The following is a 20710-nucleotide window of genomic DNA, read 5'->3' as shown; positions in this document are numbered from 1 at the left end:
TTTTTGTTCTTTCCATTGTATTTCCTTCCTGATGTTACAAGAATCCTTCTATTTTTAAGTGTCTATTTTAATTCCAGTTACTTAACATACAGTGTTATTTTAGTTTCAGGTGTACAATACAATGATTCAACACTTCCATACATCACCCTGTGCTCATCACAAGTGCACTCTTTAATTTCCATCCCCATCTCCCCAACTTCCTCCCCTCTGGTAACCATGAGTTTATTTATTCCCTGTAGTGAAAAGTCTGTTTCTTGCTTGGACTATGTCTCTCTTTCAATTTTTTCCCTTGTTTGTTTTGTTCCTTAAATTCCACATGAGTGAAACCATATGGTATTTGTCTTTCTCTGACTTATTTTGCTTAGCATTATACTCTCTAGCTTCATTGATATCATTGCAAATGGCAATATTTCATTACTTTTTAGGGCTGAATAATATTCCAATATATAATCCAATGCAATATTAAACACACACACACACACACACACACACACATACACACCACATCTTCTTCATCCATTCACCGATTGTTGGACACTTGGGCTGCTTCCATAAAATGGCTATAATAAATAATGCTGCTATAAACAAAAGGGTACATATATCCCTTTGAATTAGTGTTTCTGTATCATTTGGGTAAATGTCCATTAATGAGATTGCTGGATTGTAAAGGAGTTCTAGTCTTAAATTTCTGAGGAACCTCCTCCACACTGCCTGCCACAGTGGTTGCATGAGTTTGCATTTCCATCAATGGTGCAAGAGGGTTCATCTTTCTCCACATTCTTGACAATACCTATTGTTTCCTGTGTTGTTGATTTTGGCCATTCTGACAGGTGTGAAGTAACATCTCATTGTAATTTTGATTTGCATTCCCCTGATAAGCATCTTTTCATGTGTCTATTGGCCATGTGGATGTCTTCTTTGGAGAAATGTCTGTTCATGTCTTCTGCCCATTTAATAATTGGGTTATTTGTTTTTTGGGTGTTGAGTTTTGTAAGTTCTTCATATATTTTAGATACTAGCCCTTTATGAAATATGTCATTTGCAAATATCTTCTCCCATTCTGGAGGTTGCCTTTTAGTTTTCTTGATTGTTTCCTTTGCTGTGCAGAAGCTTTTTATGTAGATGTAATCCTAATAGTTTTTGTTTTTGTTTCCCTTGCCTCAGGTGACATATCTAGAAAAAAGTTGCTATGACTAGTGTGAAAGAAGTTACTGCATGTGTACTCTTCTAGGATTTTTATGATTTTGGGTCTCACATTTAGGTCTTTAATCTATTTCAAACTTATTTTTGTGTATAAGTAAGTGGTCCAGTTTCATTCTTTTGAATGGTGCTGCCCAATTTTCCCAATAGCATTTGAAGAGACTTTTTCCACTGTATATTGTTTCCTGCTTTGGTGAAGATTAATTGACCATATAATTGTGGGTTTATTTCTGAATTTTGTATTCTATTCCATTGATCTATGTGTCTATTTTTGTGTCAGTACTATGCTTTTTGATTTACTACAGCTTTGTAATATAACTTGAAGTTTGGAATTGTGATGCCTCCAGCTTTGCTTTTCTTATTGAAGGTTGCTTTTGCTATTCAGGGTCTTTGGTGGTTCCATACAGATTTTAAGGTTGTTTATTCTAGCTATGTGAAAAATGCTGTTGGTATTTTGATAGGGATTGCATTAAATGTGTAGATTGCTTTAGGTAGTAAAGACATTTTAACAATATTTGTTCCTCTAATCCAGGATCATGGAATGTCTTTCCATTTCTGTATGACATTTTCAATTTCTTTCATCAGTATTTTATAGTTTTCAGAGTACAGGTCTTTCACCTCTTGGTTAGGCTTATTCCTAACCAAATCTTATTATATTGGGTACAATTGTAAATAAGATTATTTTCTTAATTTCTCTTTTTGCTGCTTCATTATTGGTGTATAGAAATGCAACAGATTTCTGTACATTGATTTTGATTCCTGTGATTTTACTGAATTTCTAGCAGTTTTTGGTGGAGCCTTTAGGGTTTTCTATATATATAGTATCACGTCCTCTGCAAACAGTGAGAGTTTTACATCTTCCTTACTGATGTGGATTCTTTTTATTTCTTTTTGTTGTCTGATTGCTGTGGCTAGACCATCCAGTACTATGTTGAATAAAAGTGGTAAGAGTGGACATCCTTTGTCTTGTTGCTGACCTTAGAGGAAAAGCTCTTAGTTCTTCCCCATTAAGGATGATGTTAACTGTAGGTTTTTCATAGATGGCCTTTATCGTGTTCAGGTATGTTTTCTCTAACTCTATTTTGTTGAGGGTTTTTATCATAAGTGGATCCTGTACCCTGTCAAATGCTTTCTCTACATCTATTGAAATGATCATATGGTTATCCTTTTAATGATGTATCACATTGATTGATTTGTGAATATTAAACCACTCCTTGCAACACAGATTTAATCCCATTGATCATGGTGAATGATTTCTTTGAATGTGTTGTTGGATTTGGTATGCTAGTATTTGTTGAGGATTTTTATGTCTATATTCATAAGAGATATTGGCCTGTAGTTCTCTTTTCTAGTGGTGTCTTTAACTGGTTTTGGTATCAGGGTAATACTGGGCTCATAGAATGAATTTGAAGGTTTCCTTTTCTATTTTCTGGAATAGTTCAAGAAGTATAGGCATTAACTATTCTATCTTTTTCTTTCTTTCTTTTCTTTCTTTCTTTCTTTCTTTCTTTCTTTCTTTCTTTCTTTCTTTCTTTCGAGAGTGAGCACATGAGTGGGGCAGGGGCAAAGGGAGAGGAAGAGGGAGAATCCCAGCACAGAGCCCAATGTGGGGCTTGATCTCACAACTGTGAGATCATGACCTGAGCTGAAATCAAGAGTCAGACACTTAATGGACTGGGCCACCCAGGTGCTCCTAACTATTCTTTAAATGTTTGGTAGAATTTGCCTGTGAACCCATATGGTCCTGGACTTTTGCTTGTTGGGGGAATTTTTGATTACTGACTCAATTTTCTTGCTGGTTATCGGTCTATTCAAATTTTCTATTTCTTCCTGTTTTTGTTTTGGTAGTTTATATGTTTCTGAGAATTTATCCATTTCTTCTAGGTTGTCCAATTTGTTGGCATATAGTTTTTCATAATATTCTCTCATAATTGTTCATATTTCTGTGTTTTTGGTTGTTATTTCTCCTCTCTCATTTGTAATTTTATTTATTTAAGAACTTTCTCTTTTTTCTGGGTAAGTCTGGCTAGAGGTTTATCAATTTTATTGATCTTTTCAAAGAACCAGCTCCTGGCTTCACTGACCTGCTCTAGTATTATTTTTCTGGTTTCTATATCATTTACTACTGCTCTAATCTTTATTATTTCTTTCTTTCTGCTAGCTTTAGGTTTTGTTTGTTCTTTTTCTAGATCCTTTAGGTGTAAGGTTAGGTTGTTTATCTGAGATTTTTCTTGTTTCTTGATGTAGGCCTGTATTGCTATAAATTTCCCTCTTAAGTACCACTTTTGCTGCATCCCAGACCTTTCGGATTATCGTGCTTTCATTTTCACTTGTTTCCATGTACTTTTTAAATTCTTCTTTTATCTCCTGGCTGACCTATGCACTGTTTAGTAGCATGTTATTTAACCTCCATGTATTTGTGGTTTTTCCAGATGTTTTCTTGTGGTTGACTTCTACTTTCATAGCATTGTGGTCAGAAAGTATGCAAGGTATGATTTTGATCTTGAATTTTTTGAGATTTGTATTGTGGCCTAATATGTGATCTATTATGGAGAATGTTCCTTGCATACTTGAAAAGAAAGTGTATTCTGCTATTTTAGTATGGAATGTTTTGAATGGATCTTTTAATTTCATCTGTTCTAGTGTGATTCAAAATCATTGTTTCCTTGGTGATGTTCTGTTTAGATCATTTCTCCACTGGCATAATTGGGGTGTTAAAGTCCCATACTATCATTGTATTATTCTGAATTAGTTCCTTTATGCATTTAGGTGCTCCTGTCTTGGTTGCACAAATATTTACAATTGTTATATCTTTTTGTTGGATTGTCCCCTTTATTATTATATAGTGTCTTCCTTTTTCCCTTGTTACAGTCTTTCCTTTAAAGTCTGTTTTGTCCGGTAGAAGTATTGTTACCCTGGCTTTGTTTTGACATATATTTGCAGTGATAGATGTTTCTCCACCCTCTCTCATTTTCTATGTGTGGGTATCTTTAGGTCTAAAATGGGTTTCTTTGAGGGTTGCCTGGGTGGCTCAGTCGGTTAAGCATCCAACTTCGGCTCAGGTCATGATCCCCCAGTCTGTGGGTTTGAGCCCCATGTCGGGCTCTGTGCTGATAGCTCAGAGCCTGCAGCCTGCTTCAGATTCTGTGTCTCCCTCTCTCTACCCCTCCCCCACTTGTGCTCTGTCTCTGTCTCTCAAAAATGAATAAATGTAAAAAAATTTTTAAATGGGTCTCTTGTAGGCAGCATATGGATGGGTTTTGTTTTTTACCCATTCTGCTAACCTATGTCTTTTTTCTCTTCAAGTTTTTATTTAAATACTAGTTAAAATATATGGTAAAATTGGTTTCAGGTGTAGAATTTAGTGATTCATGACTTATATATAACATCCATTGCTCATCACAACAACTGCTCTCCTTAACACCCATCACCCATTTAGCCCACTCTCCCACCCACCTCCCTACCACCCTATGTCTTTTGATTGGAGCATTTAGTCCATTTACATTCAAAGTAATTATTGATAGATATGTATTTATTGCCATTTTGTTACATTTTCTGGTTGTTTCTGAAGATGTTCTCTGATCCTTTCCTGTCTTTGTCTCTTTCACATTTTGCTGATTTTCTTTAGTGCTGTATTTGGATTTCTTTCTCTTTATTCTTCGTATATTTATTAGTGGTTTTTCATATATGGTTACCATTAGGTTTGTATATAACCTCTTCTGCATATAGCAGTCTATATTAAGTTGATGGTCATTTATGTTTGAACCATTTTCTCCTCTCCTCAAATTTTATGTATATGTCATTATATTGCATATCACTTTTTTGTGAGTTCCTTGACTTATTTTTTACAGAAAAATTCATTTTTACTGCTTTTGTGTTTCTTACTTCTATACTGTCACTTTTGGTATCTTCTTTTTACTCATAATATGCCTTTTAATATTTCTTGCAGAGTTGGTTTAGTGGTCACAAACTCCTTTAGTTTTGTGTGTCTGTAAAACTCTATTTCTCCTTGTATTCTGAATGAAAACCTTGCCGGATAGAGTATTCTTGGCTACTGATTTTTCCCAGTCAGCACTTTGAATATATCATGCCACTCCCTTTTGGCTTTCTAAATTTTTATTGAAAAATTATGGGTTTTCCCTTGTAAGTTAATGACTTCTTTGGTCTTGCTACTTTTAGATTTTTTATCACTATATTTTATAAATTTAATTACAATATGTCTTGGTGTTGGTGTGGTTTTCTTGATTTCGTTGGGGGTTCTCTATGCCTCCTCAATCTGAATATCTCTTTCCGCAGATTAGGGAAGTTTTCAGCTATTATTCAAATAAATTTTCTGACCACCTTTCTCTTTCTTCTTCTTCTAAGACTCCTATAATACAAATGTTAGTACATTTAATGGAGTCAATGAGTTCCCCAAGTCTATTCTCATTTTGCATAATTCTTTTCTCTCTCCTTTGTTTAGCTTGATTACTTTCCATTACTCTGTCTTCTAGGTTACTAATTTGTTCCTCTGCTTCTCCCATCCTGCTGTTCATTCCATCAAGTGTGTTTCTCATCTCATTTATTGTGCCCTTTATTGTTGCTATGTCATTCCTTATCTCTGTGTGAAGTGTCACACTCATGTCTTCCACTCTTTTCTCAAGTCCAGTGAGTATCCTTATGATCATTGCTTTAATTTCTTTATCTGGCATGTTACTTATATCTGTTTTGCTTAGATCTATGGCTGTGGACTTATCATTTCTTTCATTTGGGATAAATTTGTTTCTTCATTTTGTCTGCCTCTCTGTATCAATTTCTCTGTGTTAAGAAAGTCAGTTGCGTCTTCTGTTCTGGAAAATAGTGAATTTATGAAGATTCAGTCCTGGAGTGCCCTGTGGTGGAGGTCCCCTGTTCACCAGAATCTGGCACTTTAGGACAGTATCCTAGGTATGTTGCTTATGCCCTGCAGTTGTGTCTGAGTCACTTTTCCTTTCCATGTAGTCATCTGCACTGACTCTCTGCCTATTGTGGGCTGTACTTGCTCCCTGTGGTGTTAGTGGGACCCAAGCAGGCCAGCCTGGAGTGGGGGGGGGGCATGCCCACCAGAGAATGGGAGCAGGGCAACAGTATTAGCAAAATGTGTGCTGGGCCAGATCTCTTTAAGTGCTGTAGTGGCTAGGGGTTGTGCCCTGGGCAACCACACATACAATAGCAGCCAGGGGTGCATGGTGGACATGGTGCAATATACACACAAAGGTGACTGGGGCACGTGGCTTAGGAACACACAAGTGTGCCTGGGGCCACACAGCTAAGCACTGCATGGCAGACATGCCTGGTGCTTGGTGGCAGCTGTGCACCTGGTGGCTGGGTGGGGCACCTACTCAGCTTTAACAAAATCTGCCCTGAGCCCAGGGCTGAGGCCAGCAGGCCTGGAGTGGGCAAGTCCTTGCACTGCTAGTGGGTTAGGTACCAAATGTCTGTGCAGTCCTGCCTCCAGCAGGTGTCTCTGTGCTTATGCTGGGAGGTAGGGGAGGAAAGTGGCACCTGCCAGCTCCCTCATTTCTGAAGTCTTCCAACATGCTCAGAAATAAATATGAACATATCTGTCTCCTATTTGCCTCTAGAGCTGTGTAAACTGCTGTTTTTATGTTGCCTCTCCACCCAGCCTGCTGTTTCCTTAAGGGCAGCAACCTGACTGTCACTCACCCTCTCAGTTGGCTCAGTGTTGACTCAGGAGACTTTTAGTACTTTTTTAAAGTTTATTTATTTATTTTGAGAGAGAGAGAGAGCGAGAGCAGGGGAGGGGCAGAGAGAGAGGGAGAGAGAGAATCCCAAGCAGGCTCCGCACTGTCAGTGAAGAGCCCAATGCAGGGCTCAAACTCAGGAACTGCAAGATCATGACCTGAGCTGAATCAAGAATTGGAGACTCAATGGACTGAACCACCCAGGTGCCCCAGTAAACAGATTTTTAAAGCTCCAGCTTCCAAGTCCCACTGATTTTACAAACTCACAGAATTCTGCCCCTCTGTTTCTTAAAGCCAAAAGTGATGGGGATTAGTTTTTTCCTGTGGAAACTCCCTGATGTGAGGGTCCTCTGTCCTCTCTGTGCATGCAGCTCCCCGCCTTTGGTGGGCAGCCTCACTCCACCTTTCTGACCTTCCTAATCTTTCAAATGCAGCTTCTTCTCTATATTTAGTTGTGGAGTTTGTTCTGCTGGTCTTTAGATCACTCTCCAATTTATTAACTTGGATGCGGATGATATCTAGTTGAAACATGGGATGGAGTGAGCTCTGGGTCCTCCTATTCTGCCAACACCCAAGCTCCTCCCAATATTTCTCCTTTTATCATTGCCTTTTTGTGTAGATGACTACCGTTAGCCATCCTTTTACAGTAGCGCTACTTGTGAAAAATTATCCTAGTTTTCCTTCATCTGAGAATGTGTTGATGTCCCCTACATTCCTGGAGGATGTTTTTGTTTGATATAGAATTCTGAACTGACATTTCTTTTCTTTCAGCCCTAGAAAGTGTTGTGCTACTTCCTCCTGGAATCTGGGTTCTGATGAGAGATCAGCTGTCATTCATATTATTTTGCCCCTATAGATAAAGCATTGTTTCTGTCTGGCTGCTTTCAATAATTTTTGTCTTTAGCTTTCAAAGGTTTCACCATGATAGATCTTAGCAAGGATTTCTTTGGGTTTATACTGTGGATAATTCACTCAGCTTCCTGACTCTGTGGGCTGATTCTGTTTTTCCCAAATTTGATAATATTTCAGCCATTATTTATTTGAATCCTCCTGCAGCCCCACCCTCTTTCTTCTGTCTTTCTGGAACTCTGATGATACAAATATTAGATCTTTTGTTCTAGTTTTACTGATCCCTGTTCATTTTTTTTCAGTGTATTTTCTATTATTCAGATTGGGTAATTTCTATTGTTCTATCTCCAAATTCACTATTTCTTCTATTGTCTCCAATTTGCTGTTTAACTCAACTATTAAGTATTTTGTTATTGTATTTTTTAGTTCTTAATTTCCATTTCTTCTTTATATCTCCTATTTCTTTGCTAAGACTTTCTGATTTTAATTTGTATTAAGCATGTTCAGAATTATTTGTCAAATAATTTTTACAATGGCTGCTTTGAAATCCCTGCCAGGTAACTGAAACATCTGTGTTATCTCAATGTAGGCATCTATTGATTTTCTTTCTTTGGTTATTTTGAGATCGCAGTTTGAAATCTTTCTGTTTCTTAGTATGAAGAGGGATTTTCCATTGAAACCTGGACATTTGGGGTATTATATTAAAAGGCTCTGCAACTCTTGTTGCAGTCTGACAAGAGTAGAAGTCTAGGCTCTTCATCCAGTCTTTGCTACTAGGGGTGAGGGTTGGTTGCAGTTTTTCTGTGGTGTTTGGCTAGAGCAGATTAGTTATTACCTAAAAATTTTCTGTTTGCTAGGTTTTTTTTGGGTCTTTTGACTAGAGAGAGAAGGCATTTCTTGGAGCTTTTACTGGTCTGTACCTGTTGGTGTTTCTGGGCTGCCAGCTGGTCCCATACCTAGTCTAAGATATATGCAGCAATAAGAAAACCCAGGGAACTCACCACTGCATTATTCCTTGGATCCCAAAGTCCTTAGCCAGTCTGACTTCTTCTCTTTACCTTCTAGAATGTCTTGTACTTGTTATATATATAATATCCTGGGCTTTTAGGTGTATTTAGCAGGAGGAATAAGGACAGTATATGTACTCTATCTTCCCAGAAGCAGAAATCTAGAGGGTTCTTTAGAAAACACTAATTTGACCATGTCACTCTGCAGCTTAAAACACCTCAATGGCTCCAACTCTACAGGATCAAATCCAAAACAAAACCTTACTGAGGAGGAGAAACCATGTCAGATACACCTCTACATTCCCAAAGTCCAGCATGGTTTTAATAAGTAGTAGCTACTCTGAATGCTTAATGATTAAAGAACTGAGGCTTAAGTTAATGCATTTGCCATACTAATATGTATTCTGGCGAATTATGCATTTTCTCAAAGACTGCTCCATAGTCACAGGTATGATGTGCTTGCACAGATGTTTTTGTTCCACACAAAACTTTGAGAGAACTGTTGAAGTTAAAACAATACTTACCTTCCACAGGTAGCCGCCGCCGTATAGCTAGGCGTTCCATTTTCCGTTGTGTTTCTGCCAGACTGAAAAGGACCCCATATATGTACTGACGAGCTGACCGGAACAGGAGAGCAGCTGGAGGCAGCTCCATGTTACACTCATCTTCAATACATACGGGGATTTTAATCTCACCCTAATAAGAAAATGGTCCAGGGGAAAGAACATAATGAGTTACCTTAAGGTTTGGAATTGAGCTGAGAAGAATCAGTCATGAACTAGCCTCTATAGCCTAGCTACTAAATTTGCTACTTGTATTTAATAGAGTTTCAGACTAAAAGGCCTAGATAACCATAGCCAGCACAAAAGCTATGGTTTTTAGAGTCTTTGCTATGACTGACTATAGCTGAATAAATGGGTTAAGTCCATCTTGGACATTTTGTTGGGGGATGGACTTGTATAGTAAGACTGGAGGAAGGGAACAAAGCTCTGAAGAAATAGAGGAAGAGGTAAAGAACAAGGGCATAAAGCCTCTTCTTAGATTGTGTCCAGCCCTAGACCAGAATCTACCAACATGGTGCATTATCTTCTTTCTGTGGTGTTTGGCTAGAGCAGATTATATTATCTTACAATTATAGTTATCTTCTTGGGGCCTCATTTATTGGAAAGTCCCATCTACTGCTGGTCTCACCTCATCTGGGGCCCTTAATGTAAAGAGGAGCCCCAGCATACTTGGTCTCCTTTTATCTCCCTTCAGATACCAATTAGAATGTTCTCTGGTAACTTATGGCTCTAGGAAGTGTGAAGTACAGTGGTAAAAGCAGGGAGGTAGGTGCTGATGTGCTTTATTACCTTAGTGAGAACATGGTAGATATATGGATACATAAGACCCCTTCGATGTCTGTGTTCAGCAACCCGCAAGACTTCTGGAGCTACTGGAGGTAAGGGTGGAATGGTGATGTCCATGTGGTTCCTTGTAGACATAGACAGCAGGGATGGGATGTGGGGCTCGCCATCACCCAGGCTGGCATCTGAAACTCCAGCATCAATGGGCTGTACCCAGGACCCTCTGTCACCATTTGGATCATCCCATCCAGGCTGCTGCTGAAGTGTTTCCGTGATACGACTAAAAATTTAGGAAGACAGTGTAGAAGAAAGGAGGTTGATAAAGATATTCCAATTCAAGATGTCTGTCTGATCCCAAGGAATCTTACAAACCCTCTGGAAGTCAAGACACTGGGTTAGTATTGGACCTGATACCTTTCAGCTACACCTTGTAAGACGCCATGCCTTGAGTCAGCTTACATTCTAAGAAACTAATTACAACTGAAATCTCAGAGCAGTTCTGTTTTCCCAGGAATAATCTGCTTGGAGAAATAATCTAAGAACAAATAAACCAGTACAAAACACCACTGTTTTAATCCTCAGAACCCTGTCTTAATATAACTGCCTACTCAACTATTCTAATACTTCAACTCTATAAATTATTTTCACTTATTTTTTACATTTGATCCACAGCCCTCAAAAATTGAGAAATGACAGCCATGAAATGTAGCACACTCATACCTAGGGCTTCCCTAACCAGCTGCTATGCTTCCTTTTACTTCAGTCACTTGGGTATCTGAAAATTACCACCTGTACAGAGTCAAAATGAGTATGAAGTAGCCAAGCATAGAGTTTTTCTACTTCACTTAAGAGCAAACAGCCACAGGGGTGCCTGGATGGCTTAGTCGGTTAAGTGTCTAACTTCGGCTCAGGTCATGATCTCATGGTTTGAGAGTTCAAGCCCTGCATTGGGCTCTGTGATGACAGCTCAGAGCCTGGAGCCTGCTTTGGATTCTGTGTCTCCCTTTCTCTCTGCCCTCCCCTGCTCACGTTCTGTCTCTCTCTCTCTCTCTCTCAAAAAATAAATAAACATTATAAAAAAGAGCAAAGAGCCACAGAGAAAATCAAGGAACATATACTCCTCCACACTTCAACCCAGGTTACCAGCAAAAAGAGAAATACAGATGCTTCAGAAGTCTGTTCCCTTGGGTACCTATTCAGACACTTACTCAGAGCTGGCTCCATTTGGTTCATCACCATCAGAGGAAGAGGAGTGAGAAGAGTCTGGTCCCAAAGGAGGTGAAGCTTTGGAAGTCAGGTAATTGGGAAACTGGGATGCAGAGGAGTCATAAGAGACAGCCCAATTGGCAAAGGGGCTGTCCTGCAGCATGGGATCCTCAGAAAAAGGATGGGATTCCCCCAAAGCATGGGAAGAGAAGAGAAGAGAGGAGTTGGGCCCCGTTGGGAATGGTGGTGGATATTTCATTTTCTGGGGCACATGGTGAGAAAACTAAAGAATAAAACAGATAGAAAAGCTATTTAACATTTGAACTGGCTCCAAAATAGCTCCCTCAGAAGTTGTGACACAGTAGATAATGCCAGAAGCGGGAATTATTGGGATACAAAGAAACTACTGAGAATAATAAGAAATTATTCTAACAGTGATATATGGACAGAATACTCCAGAGGCAGGACAATGGCCCAACCATGTCTCCTAGAACCATTCTCTGACATTAGCTAATCTACCTTCACATCATCCTATTGGTTAGTGATTTGGATGTTTTCTTTGCATAGTCTGTTGAGAACATGACATAGGTATATACAGCCTTGATATTCTGATAACACTGAATTACCTTAACTCCTTAACTCAGAGTATAAAAATCAGGAAGCAACCTGAGTCTAATGCTAACAAATGGTCTTGGGCCTCTTGAAAGATATTACCATTGGCTTTCCAGCAGAGATAGTGCCCATCTGATTTCGTGGAAGGGGAGGATTTCCAAGCCGATTATTCCGAAAACCTGAAGCCAAGAGAAAGGGCCATACTTTAATCAATCCTAATAATTCTACTATATTATATTCTGCTAACCCCATATTGCTTGAAAAATTATTATTAATAAGTTATAATTTATTGAACAGCAGCTATGTGCCATGCCAAGAAACTTAAAGAAATTATTTCATCTAAAAAATCCCCCATAAAATAGGTATCATGAGCTGTATTTCATACATGCAAATGTGACTAGTTAAGATCACACAGCTATTAAGCAGCAGAGGTAGAATTCAAACTCAGGCTGAAACCAAAGACAGGGCTATTTTATATACACCAGGCCATATTGGAGGTTAGTGCCAGAAGAAGCCCAAGCTAAGGAAATAGCATTAGACCCCATCTACAAATTTGAGAAATCAGTGCCCCGCCTCATGTCACCACTCTTATTACATGGAAGTCAAAAGGAGAATGCCCACCAAACAAGAATGACTTCTATAGGAGTGTAATACAAACAAGTCATTCCACTCTGGCCCTGGAATTCCCAGGAGGGACTCAGTTTCCCCTTTGGGTACAGCAGCTAGCATCAGATAGAAGCCTTACCTAGAAAGGAGGAGGGACCCACTGGCAGTGCAGAGAGTTTGGTTGTGACTGAATAGTACTCAACTGCTTTCTTGAATCTCTCTATTTTATCTTCTGTCCTAGACTGGATGTTAGAACATTAGATGTTCAGGAAAAGAAAGAACATGAGAGTGTCTTTTTCATGCAATTTATAATCAGAAAGTCAAAACAGTAGCAGAAATAAAATGTTTTAAGAAACCCAAGAGAGCAGGGGTGCCTGGGTGGCTCAGTCAGTTAAGCGTCGATTCTTGATATCTTGATTTCACAGTCGTAGGATGGAGCCCTGTGTTGGGGTTGCTCAGCATGGAGCCTGCTTGGGATTCTCTCTCTCTCTCTCTCTCTCTCTCTCTCTCGCCCCTCCCCTGCTCATTCTCTTTCAAAAATAAATAAATGAACATTAAAAAATAAGAGAAAACCAAGAGAGCAATTTTTCATGTTACAGAAAAGATTAGGTAGGGAGAGAGCATTATAGAATGCAAAATCTGCAGGGCGCCTGGGTGGCTCAATCAGTTGAATGTCTGACTTCAACTCAGGTCATGATCTTGTGGTTGGTGAGTTCAAGCCCCACATGGAGCTCTGTGCTGACAGCTCAGAGCCTGAAGCCTGCTTCGGATTCTGTGTCTCCGTCTCTCTCTGCCCCTCCCCCACTCTGTGTTCTGTTTCTCTCTCTCAAAAAATGAACATTAAAAAAAATTTTAAAAAAGAATGCAAAATCTCGAATACTTAAAAAAATTAAGCTTAAAAACAAACAAATACATTTTGTGCTATTCTAAAATGGTCACATGACCATTAGAAAAAAATAGGTGAGGATGGGGAAAAAATTACATAGTACTGCCACCCAAAGACATTTTGCTCTGTTTTCTTCCAGTATTTTATTTTATTTTGATTATTTTATTTCATTTTATTTTAAAGAATTTTTTTATAATTTAAATTTTAGTTAGTTAACACACAGTACAATATTGGTTTCAGGAATAGAATTCAGTGATTTCTCAATTACATACAACACCCAGTACGCATTGCAACAAGTGTTGTCCTTAGTACCCATCACCCATATAGCCCATCTCTTACCCACCTCCCTCTGTCAACCCATAGTTTGTTCTCTATCATTAAGAGTCTCTTGTGGTTTGCTTCCCTCTCTTCTCTTTTTTTCCTCCCCTTCTCATATGTTCATCTGTTTTGTTTCTTAAATTCGACATATGAGTGAAATCATACAGTATTTGTCTTTCTTTGATTGACTTATTTCACTTAGCATAACACATTCTAGCTCCATTCATGTGTTTGTAAATGGCAAGATTTCATTCTTTTTGATGGCTGAGTAATATTATCAGTCGATGGAAATTTGGGCTCTCTCCATAGTTTGGCTATTGTTGATAAGGCTTCTTCCAGTATTTTAAAATAAACTTTTTGTTAACGTATTATTGGTCTATTTTAATACACACATTTTCTATAGTTGATAACATACAATTTCATATTGTTCTTTTATTATAATTTTGAATGACTGTATATTTTATCATTATAAATGTGTCATAAATTATGTAACTACTTCCCTAATACCTGACATTTAGGTTATTTCTCACATTTGGCTATTATAAGTTATGCAGCAAAGAACATACATGTACAGATCAATTTTTTCTGGATTTCTGATTATGTCCTTCGGAAAATGTCCCCAAAGTAGAATTATTGTTCAAAAGGTATGAACACTAAAGTAAAAAGCACTTAAACATATACAAAAACCACAATGTGTCATCACTATATATCCACCAGAATGGTTAAAATTAAAGATTATAAACATCAAGCACTGGCAAGGATATGGAATAACTTGAATTCCAGTACATTGCTGGTGGGAGTGTATATTGGTACAGTCTGGAAAACAGTTTGGAAATTTCTTATTAAGTTAAACATATATTTACCATATGGCACAGCTATCCTACTCCCAAGTATTTACCCAGGAGAAATGAGTATGTATGTCCACCAAAAGATATGAACAAGAATGCTAACAACAGCTTTATTTATAAGAGCCCCAAACTCAGGGTGCCTGGGTGGTGCAGTTGGCTAAGCTTCCAACTCTTGATTTTGGCTCAGGTCATGATCTTATGGTTTGTGAGTTTGAGTCCTGCATAGGGCTCTGTGCTGGCAGTGTAGAGCCTGCTTGGGATTCTCTCTCTCTCCCTCTTTCTCTCTCTGCTTCTCCCTTGCTTGTGTTCTCTCTCTCTCTCTCTCTCTCTCTCTCTCAAAATTAATAATAATAAACAAAAGTATTTTTTAAAAAAGATCCCCAAACTCAATTAACTCAAATGTATACCAACAGAAGAATGGATAAATGGATATATTCATACAATGGAAAACTATACACTGACAAAAAGAACAAAGTACTGATACATGCAACAGTATAGATAAATCTCAAACACTTTATGCTGAGTGAAAGAAGAGAGACAAAAAGGAGAATATATAAAGTTCAAGTAGAAGCAAAACTAATCTATGGCAATAGAAGTAAACATACTATTTATCTCTGAAGGGTTGAGGCTGACTGAGAAGGAGTTTTTTTGTTTTTTAATTTTTTTTTTAAATTTTTTTAACGTTTATTTATTTTTTGAGACAGAGAGAGACAGAGCATGAACGGGAGAGGGTCAGAGAGAGGGAGGCACAGAATCTGAAACAGGCTCCAGGCTCCGAGCTGTCAGCACAGAGCCCAATGCGGGGCTCGAACTCACAGACCGCGAGATCATGACCTGAGCCGAGGTCGGCCGCTTAACCGACTGAGCCACCCAGGCGCCCCTGTTTTTAATTTTTAACGTTTATTTATTGAGAGAAAGAGAGAGAGAGAGAGAACGCAAGCAGGGGAGGGGCAGAGAGAGAGGGAGACACGGAATCCGAAGCAGGCTCCAGGCTCTGAGGTGTCAGCACAGAGCCTGACGCGGGGCTCAAACCCACAGACTGCAAGATCATGACCTGAGGTGAAGTTGGACGCTTAACCTACTGAGCCACCCAGGTGTCCCGAACTTTTCTTTATCAGACCTTTTCCAACAAAATTGTAAAGTCCTCTTGAATTTAATTTTGTGACCTTCATGTTTCATCAAATGGAATATAAACTATTAAAGCCATTTCTAATTTATCATTATAAATAATTCTTTGATAAGCATATTTTTACATAAGTTTCTTGGGTTATTTCATAGGGCATATTCTTTTGTTTTTATTTTTTATCTTATTCATTATTATTTTTTAAAATATAATTTATTGTTAAATTGGCTAACATACAGTGTGTACAGTGCGTGCTTGATTTTCAGGGTAGACTCCCATGGTTCATCGCTTACATACAACACCCAGTGCTCATCTCAACAAGTGCCCTCCTCAATGCTCATAGGGCATATTCTTAGAAGTGGAATTACTAGGTCGAAGGATATGGTCATTTTCATAGACTCTTGACACATGATACTAAATCTCTTTCCAAAACAGATGTCTCAAGTTATACTCTCATCATCAATGCATGAGAGTGCCCAAGTCACCACATAGCCCCAGGGTTGAATATTCTCTACAGAAAAATCATCTCCTAATTGCAACAAACATTTCTTATAGAAATACATAGAGAATATATATTAAAACATACAATCCAAAAAAGGAAAATTGAAAACATTTATAATCTTCTCCCTCTTTGTAATTGTTAACATTCTAGGATCTATATAGCATTCCAGATATCTTCACTTGCATGTATGTAGGCACACAAACGCAGAAATCAAGATCTTTAGGGGAGCCTGGGTGGCTCAGTCCGTTGAGTGACTCTTGGTTTCGGCTCAGGTCATGATCCCGGGATCAAGCCCAGCGTTGGGCTTTGCAGTGAGCGTGGAGCCTGCTTAAGATTCTCTGTCTCTCTCTCTCTGTGTCTCTCTCCCTCCCTCCCTCTGCTCTTCTCCCACTTGCTCGTTCTCTCTCTCTCTCTCTCTCTCTCAAAATCTATCTATCTATCTATCTATCTATCTATCTATCTATCTATCTATAGATCTATCTATCTATCTATCTATCTCCAGGTCCTCCAGCCTTGCTTAGAAATAAAATCGTTTGGCTTTCTCAAAAAACTGTAGACTTAGTACAATTGTTTGAAAAAGGGTTCCAAATCTAAACAATATCTGCAAATTACTGACTTATAGAATGAAATATATTTGGTTGAATAATGTTCTGCTTTATCAAGGTTCCATTAGTTATGTATTCACTATTATTTCCATATTATATTTAATTACACCATAACAATCTCCTAAAAAGATACAAGCCATACACAGTCTTCCTTAATATCTATAGCTCTATACTTACTTCCCTCCCCAGAAGTGACCAGTGCTATCAGTTTGGTATATGTCCTATCATAACTTTTGCTGTGTTTATACAGACACATGTATGTACACCAATATGGTTTTGTTTTTTTTCATACATACAGAATCATATTATACTGTCTTTCAACTCACTTTCTGCATTTAACTTGCAAACTATTCAACATCAATGAGTATAGATCTTATGACCTAATCCCCTGAAATACCAAATTACATATACTTCCCTCAGTGTACCACTGCTCTGTGCCCTGACAAACATTTATTCTTTCTTGAAAGGGCACCTCTCTTTCTATGACACATTTATTGTGGTTTGTCTTTGTTATACTTATTTATTTGCTTCTGCTCCCATTTAACCTAAAGTTCTGTGAGAACAGAGAATGGTTTATTTACATTTATATCTTAGTGCCTAGCATGGGACCTTGCCTGCGGAAGTTCATTCAGTATTTACTACATGATCATATTTAATAAAGTCCTATCCTTTTCTTTTATAGATCCCCAGAGGCCATAGGTAGCAGAGTAGAATCCCATCCCTTTGATGCTATTACCTAGCAGTTTCTGTATGTTTGTTTAGAAGAGCTCTCATAATTCTACAATTGCTAAAAATGATTATATTAAATTTTATGAAAATTATATAACAACAATGAAAATCGGTTTACGACATAATGTTAAGTGAAAAAAGCAGACACTTTTTACACTGAGATGACTACCACATCAAAACATACATACAAAAGAGACTAGGAAACACTATAAAACATTTAGGGTGGAATTAATAGCAAAACCTCTACTTAAAAATTTTTTTGTTCTTCTTGTTTAGTGAAAAAGTGGATCCTTGAATAGTCATTATCCAGGTTCCAAACATCATGAAGCTATAAAGGGAAGCAAAAGTTATCACATTAAAAATATTCACCACTCAACTGAAAACTTATAAAATGTTTCCTCTGTCAACATACAATGGAATATTATTTGGTTTTAAAAAGGAAAAAAATTCTGGCACATGCTACAACATGGATGAAGCTTGAGGACATTATGCTAAGTAAAATAAGTCAGTCACAAAAAGACAAATACTGTATAATTCCATTTAGATGAAGTACCTAAAGTGGTCAAAATCATAGAGAAAAAAGTAGAATTGTGGTTGCCAAGGGCTAGAGGGGAGGGGAAAATGGGAAGTTATCATTTAATGGGTATAGAGTTTTGGGGCGACTGGGTGGCTCAGTCGGTTAAGTGTCTGACCGTGACTTGGGTCATGATCTCACGGTTTGTGAGTTGGAGCCCCACACCGGGCTCTCTGCTGTCAGTGAAGAGCCTGATTTAGATCCTCTGTCCCCCACTCTCTCTGCCCCTCCCCTGCTGGTTCTCTCTCTCAAAATAAATAAATAAGCTTAAAAAAATTATGGCCATTATTTCTTTAAAAAAATGGGTAAAGAGTTTCAGTTTTACATGATGAGAAGAGTTATGGAGATGGATGATAGTGATGGTTATACAACATTACGAATGTATTTAATACAAATGGCCTGTACACTTAAAATGATTAAGATGGTAAATTTCATGTTATGTATATTTTACCACAATAAAAAAAGGAATTTTAATTTATTCTCCATCTAAACAGTATCTCCTACTTAATACTAGCCTCTCTCCCTACCCCACTATGTCAATTTCTTTCTTTGTGGGTCAGTCTCTTCCTAATTGTCTGATGCCAGCAGCTGAAAGTTCAATGCAAATCAACAAAGTGAATGAACAAAATCTGTCATAAAGGTCAGGATTTCCTTAAGTCAAAGAAAATGATGGAGGACTGCACACATCATGCTAGAAGTCATGGACAAATAAGTATCACTACAGTTAGTGTTCAATAATGGTGGAAGAATGAATTATGAAAGATGATGGCAGGAAAGGCACTTGAAAAAACAACGATTTGAATATGAAAAGAAACTAGACCCTTAGGGAAAATAAATGCCAAGTATATTTTTTAATGAAAAACAGCCCTTTTTATATTATGCTAGAAAGTTAGATGCAAAGTAATGGATGCTAGATTGTGCTATCATATAATTGGTTAGGAAAATTTATGCTCCCCAAAATGAAGCAATGATTTCATGCTTTGTCCACCTAAAAAAAAAATCTACAGAGAGATTTCCATTCTGGATAAGATAGAGTAATCACACTCTACCGTATTTCCACTGAAGGTAGTTATAAAACCTAGGAGCAGCTATTTGAAGACTCTGAAAAGTAAACACTAGCAGGGGGATTGGGGAAGAAGACCAGAATTCAAAGTACACATCACTGGCAAATTCTACCAAACAATTAAAGAAGAAAAACCAGGAGTGCCTGGGTGGCTCAGTTGGTTAAGCATCCTACTTCAGCTTAGTGAAGTTCAAGCCCCACATCAGGCTCTGTCCTGGCAGCTCAGAGCCTGGAGCCTGCTTCAGATTCTCTGTCTCTCTCTCACTGCCCATTCCCCATTTGTGCATTTTCTCTCTCTCTCTCTCTCTCTCTCTCCCTCTCTCTCTCAGAAATAATAAATGAATAAACTTAAAAAAAAGAAAAAACAATTCTACACAATCTCTTCCAAGAAAAAAAAAAGAACACTTGCTAACTCATTTTGAGTCCAGTAGTACCCTGATATCAAAACCAGAGAAAGACAGCACAAAAAATTACAGGCCAATATTCCTCATGAAAATAAATGTAAAACTTTTCATTGAAATACTACTAATTCAAATCCAATAATATAAAAAAAAATTATAATATACCTTGACCACATCCTGGGAATGCAAGGATGGTTCAATATTCAAAAAGCTCATGATCTTATCAGCAGATGCAAAAAATTACATTTGACAAAATATACCATCCTTTAATGATAAAAACTCTCAGTAAACTAGGAAGAGAAGAGAACTTCCTGATAATGTGCATCTACAAAACCTACAGCTAATGTAATACTTAATGCTGACTGTTTTTCCCAAAGATCAGGAATAAGATATATCCTCTATTATCACTACAATTCAACATTGTTTGGAAATCCTCGACAGTGTATTAAGTCAAGAAAAAAAGACACAGACTACAAAAGAAATAGAACTGTCCTTATTTAGAGACAATATGATCACCTACACAGAAAATACCAAAAAACTACCAAAAAAATTCCTTGTGAGTTTAGAAAGGTTGCAGAATACAGGGTTAACACACAAAAATCAATCATATTTCTATATGCTAGCAATGAACAAAATAATATCCTTTATAATAGGTGCCTCAAATATAAAATAAATAAATATTTTTTAAAAATGTATGGGACTTGTATGCTGAAAAGTATAAAATGTTGATAAATCAAAGATGAACTAAATAAATGGAGAGAGATATCATATTACTGGATTTCAAAACTCACAAATTCATCTATATGGTTGACCTTTGAACAACACAGATTTGAGCTGGGTGAGTCCACTTATATGTGAAATTTTTTTTTATTTTAGAGAGAGAGAGCACAAGTGGGGGTGAGGGGCAGAGGAAGAGAGAGAATCTTAAGCAGCCTCCATGCTCAGTGCAGAGTCCAATGTGGGTGAATCCCATGACCCTGAGATTATGGCTTGACCTGAAATCAAGAGTCGGATGCTCAACCGACTGAGCCACCCAGGTGCCCTTATATGTGAATATTTTTGATAAATACAATACAGTATTTTAAATGTATTTTCTCTTCATTATAATTTTC

The 20710-nt window shown here is 37.7% G+C and overlaps 1 protein-coding gene across 1 annotated transcript in view; it reads right to left on the bottom strand.

The window, feature by feature from the left end:
* The window catches only part of FAM120C (family with sequence similarity 120 member C), a 114715-nt gene that overhangs the window by 45182 nt on the left and 48823 nt on the right, over positions 1 to 20710 (bottom strand). The window contains exons 5-9 of the mRNA XM_081793279.1: positions 12689 to 12791; positions 12046 to 12122; positions 11334 to 11614; positions 10132 to 10405; positions 9304 to 9475 (exon numbers count right to left, since the gene is read on the bottom strand). Coding sequence (XP_081649405.1) covers positions 9304 to 9475; positions 10132 to 10405; positions 11334 to 11614; positions 12046 to 12122; positions 12689 to 12791 — 907 coding nt within the window. The remainder of the gene's footprint in view (positions 1 to 9303; positions 9476 to 10131; positions 10406 to 11333; positions 11615 to 12045; positions 12123 to 12688; positions 12792 to 20710) is intronic.

Source organism: Panthera onca, chromosome X (genome assembly GCF_046562875.1).
Source record: "Panthera onca isolate mPanOnc1 chromosome X, mPanOnc1 haplotype 2, whole genome shotgun sequence".
NCBI lineage: Eukaryota > Metazoa > Chordata > Mammalia > Carnivora > Felidae > Panthera > Panthera onca.
The sequence above is the reverse complement of the archived record's forward strand: the minus strand, read 5'-3'. Positions and strand labels throughout refer to the sequence as shown.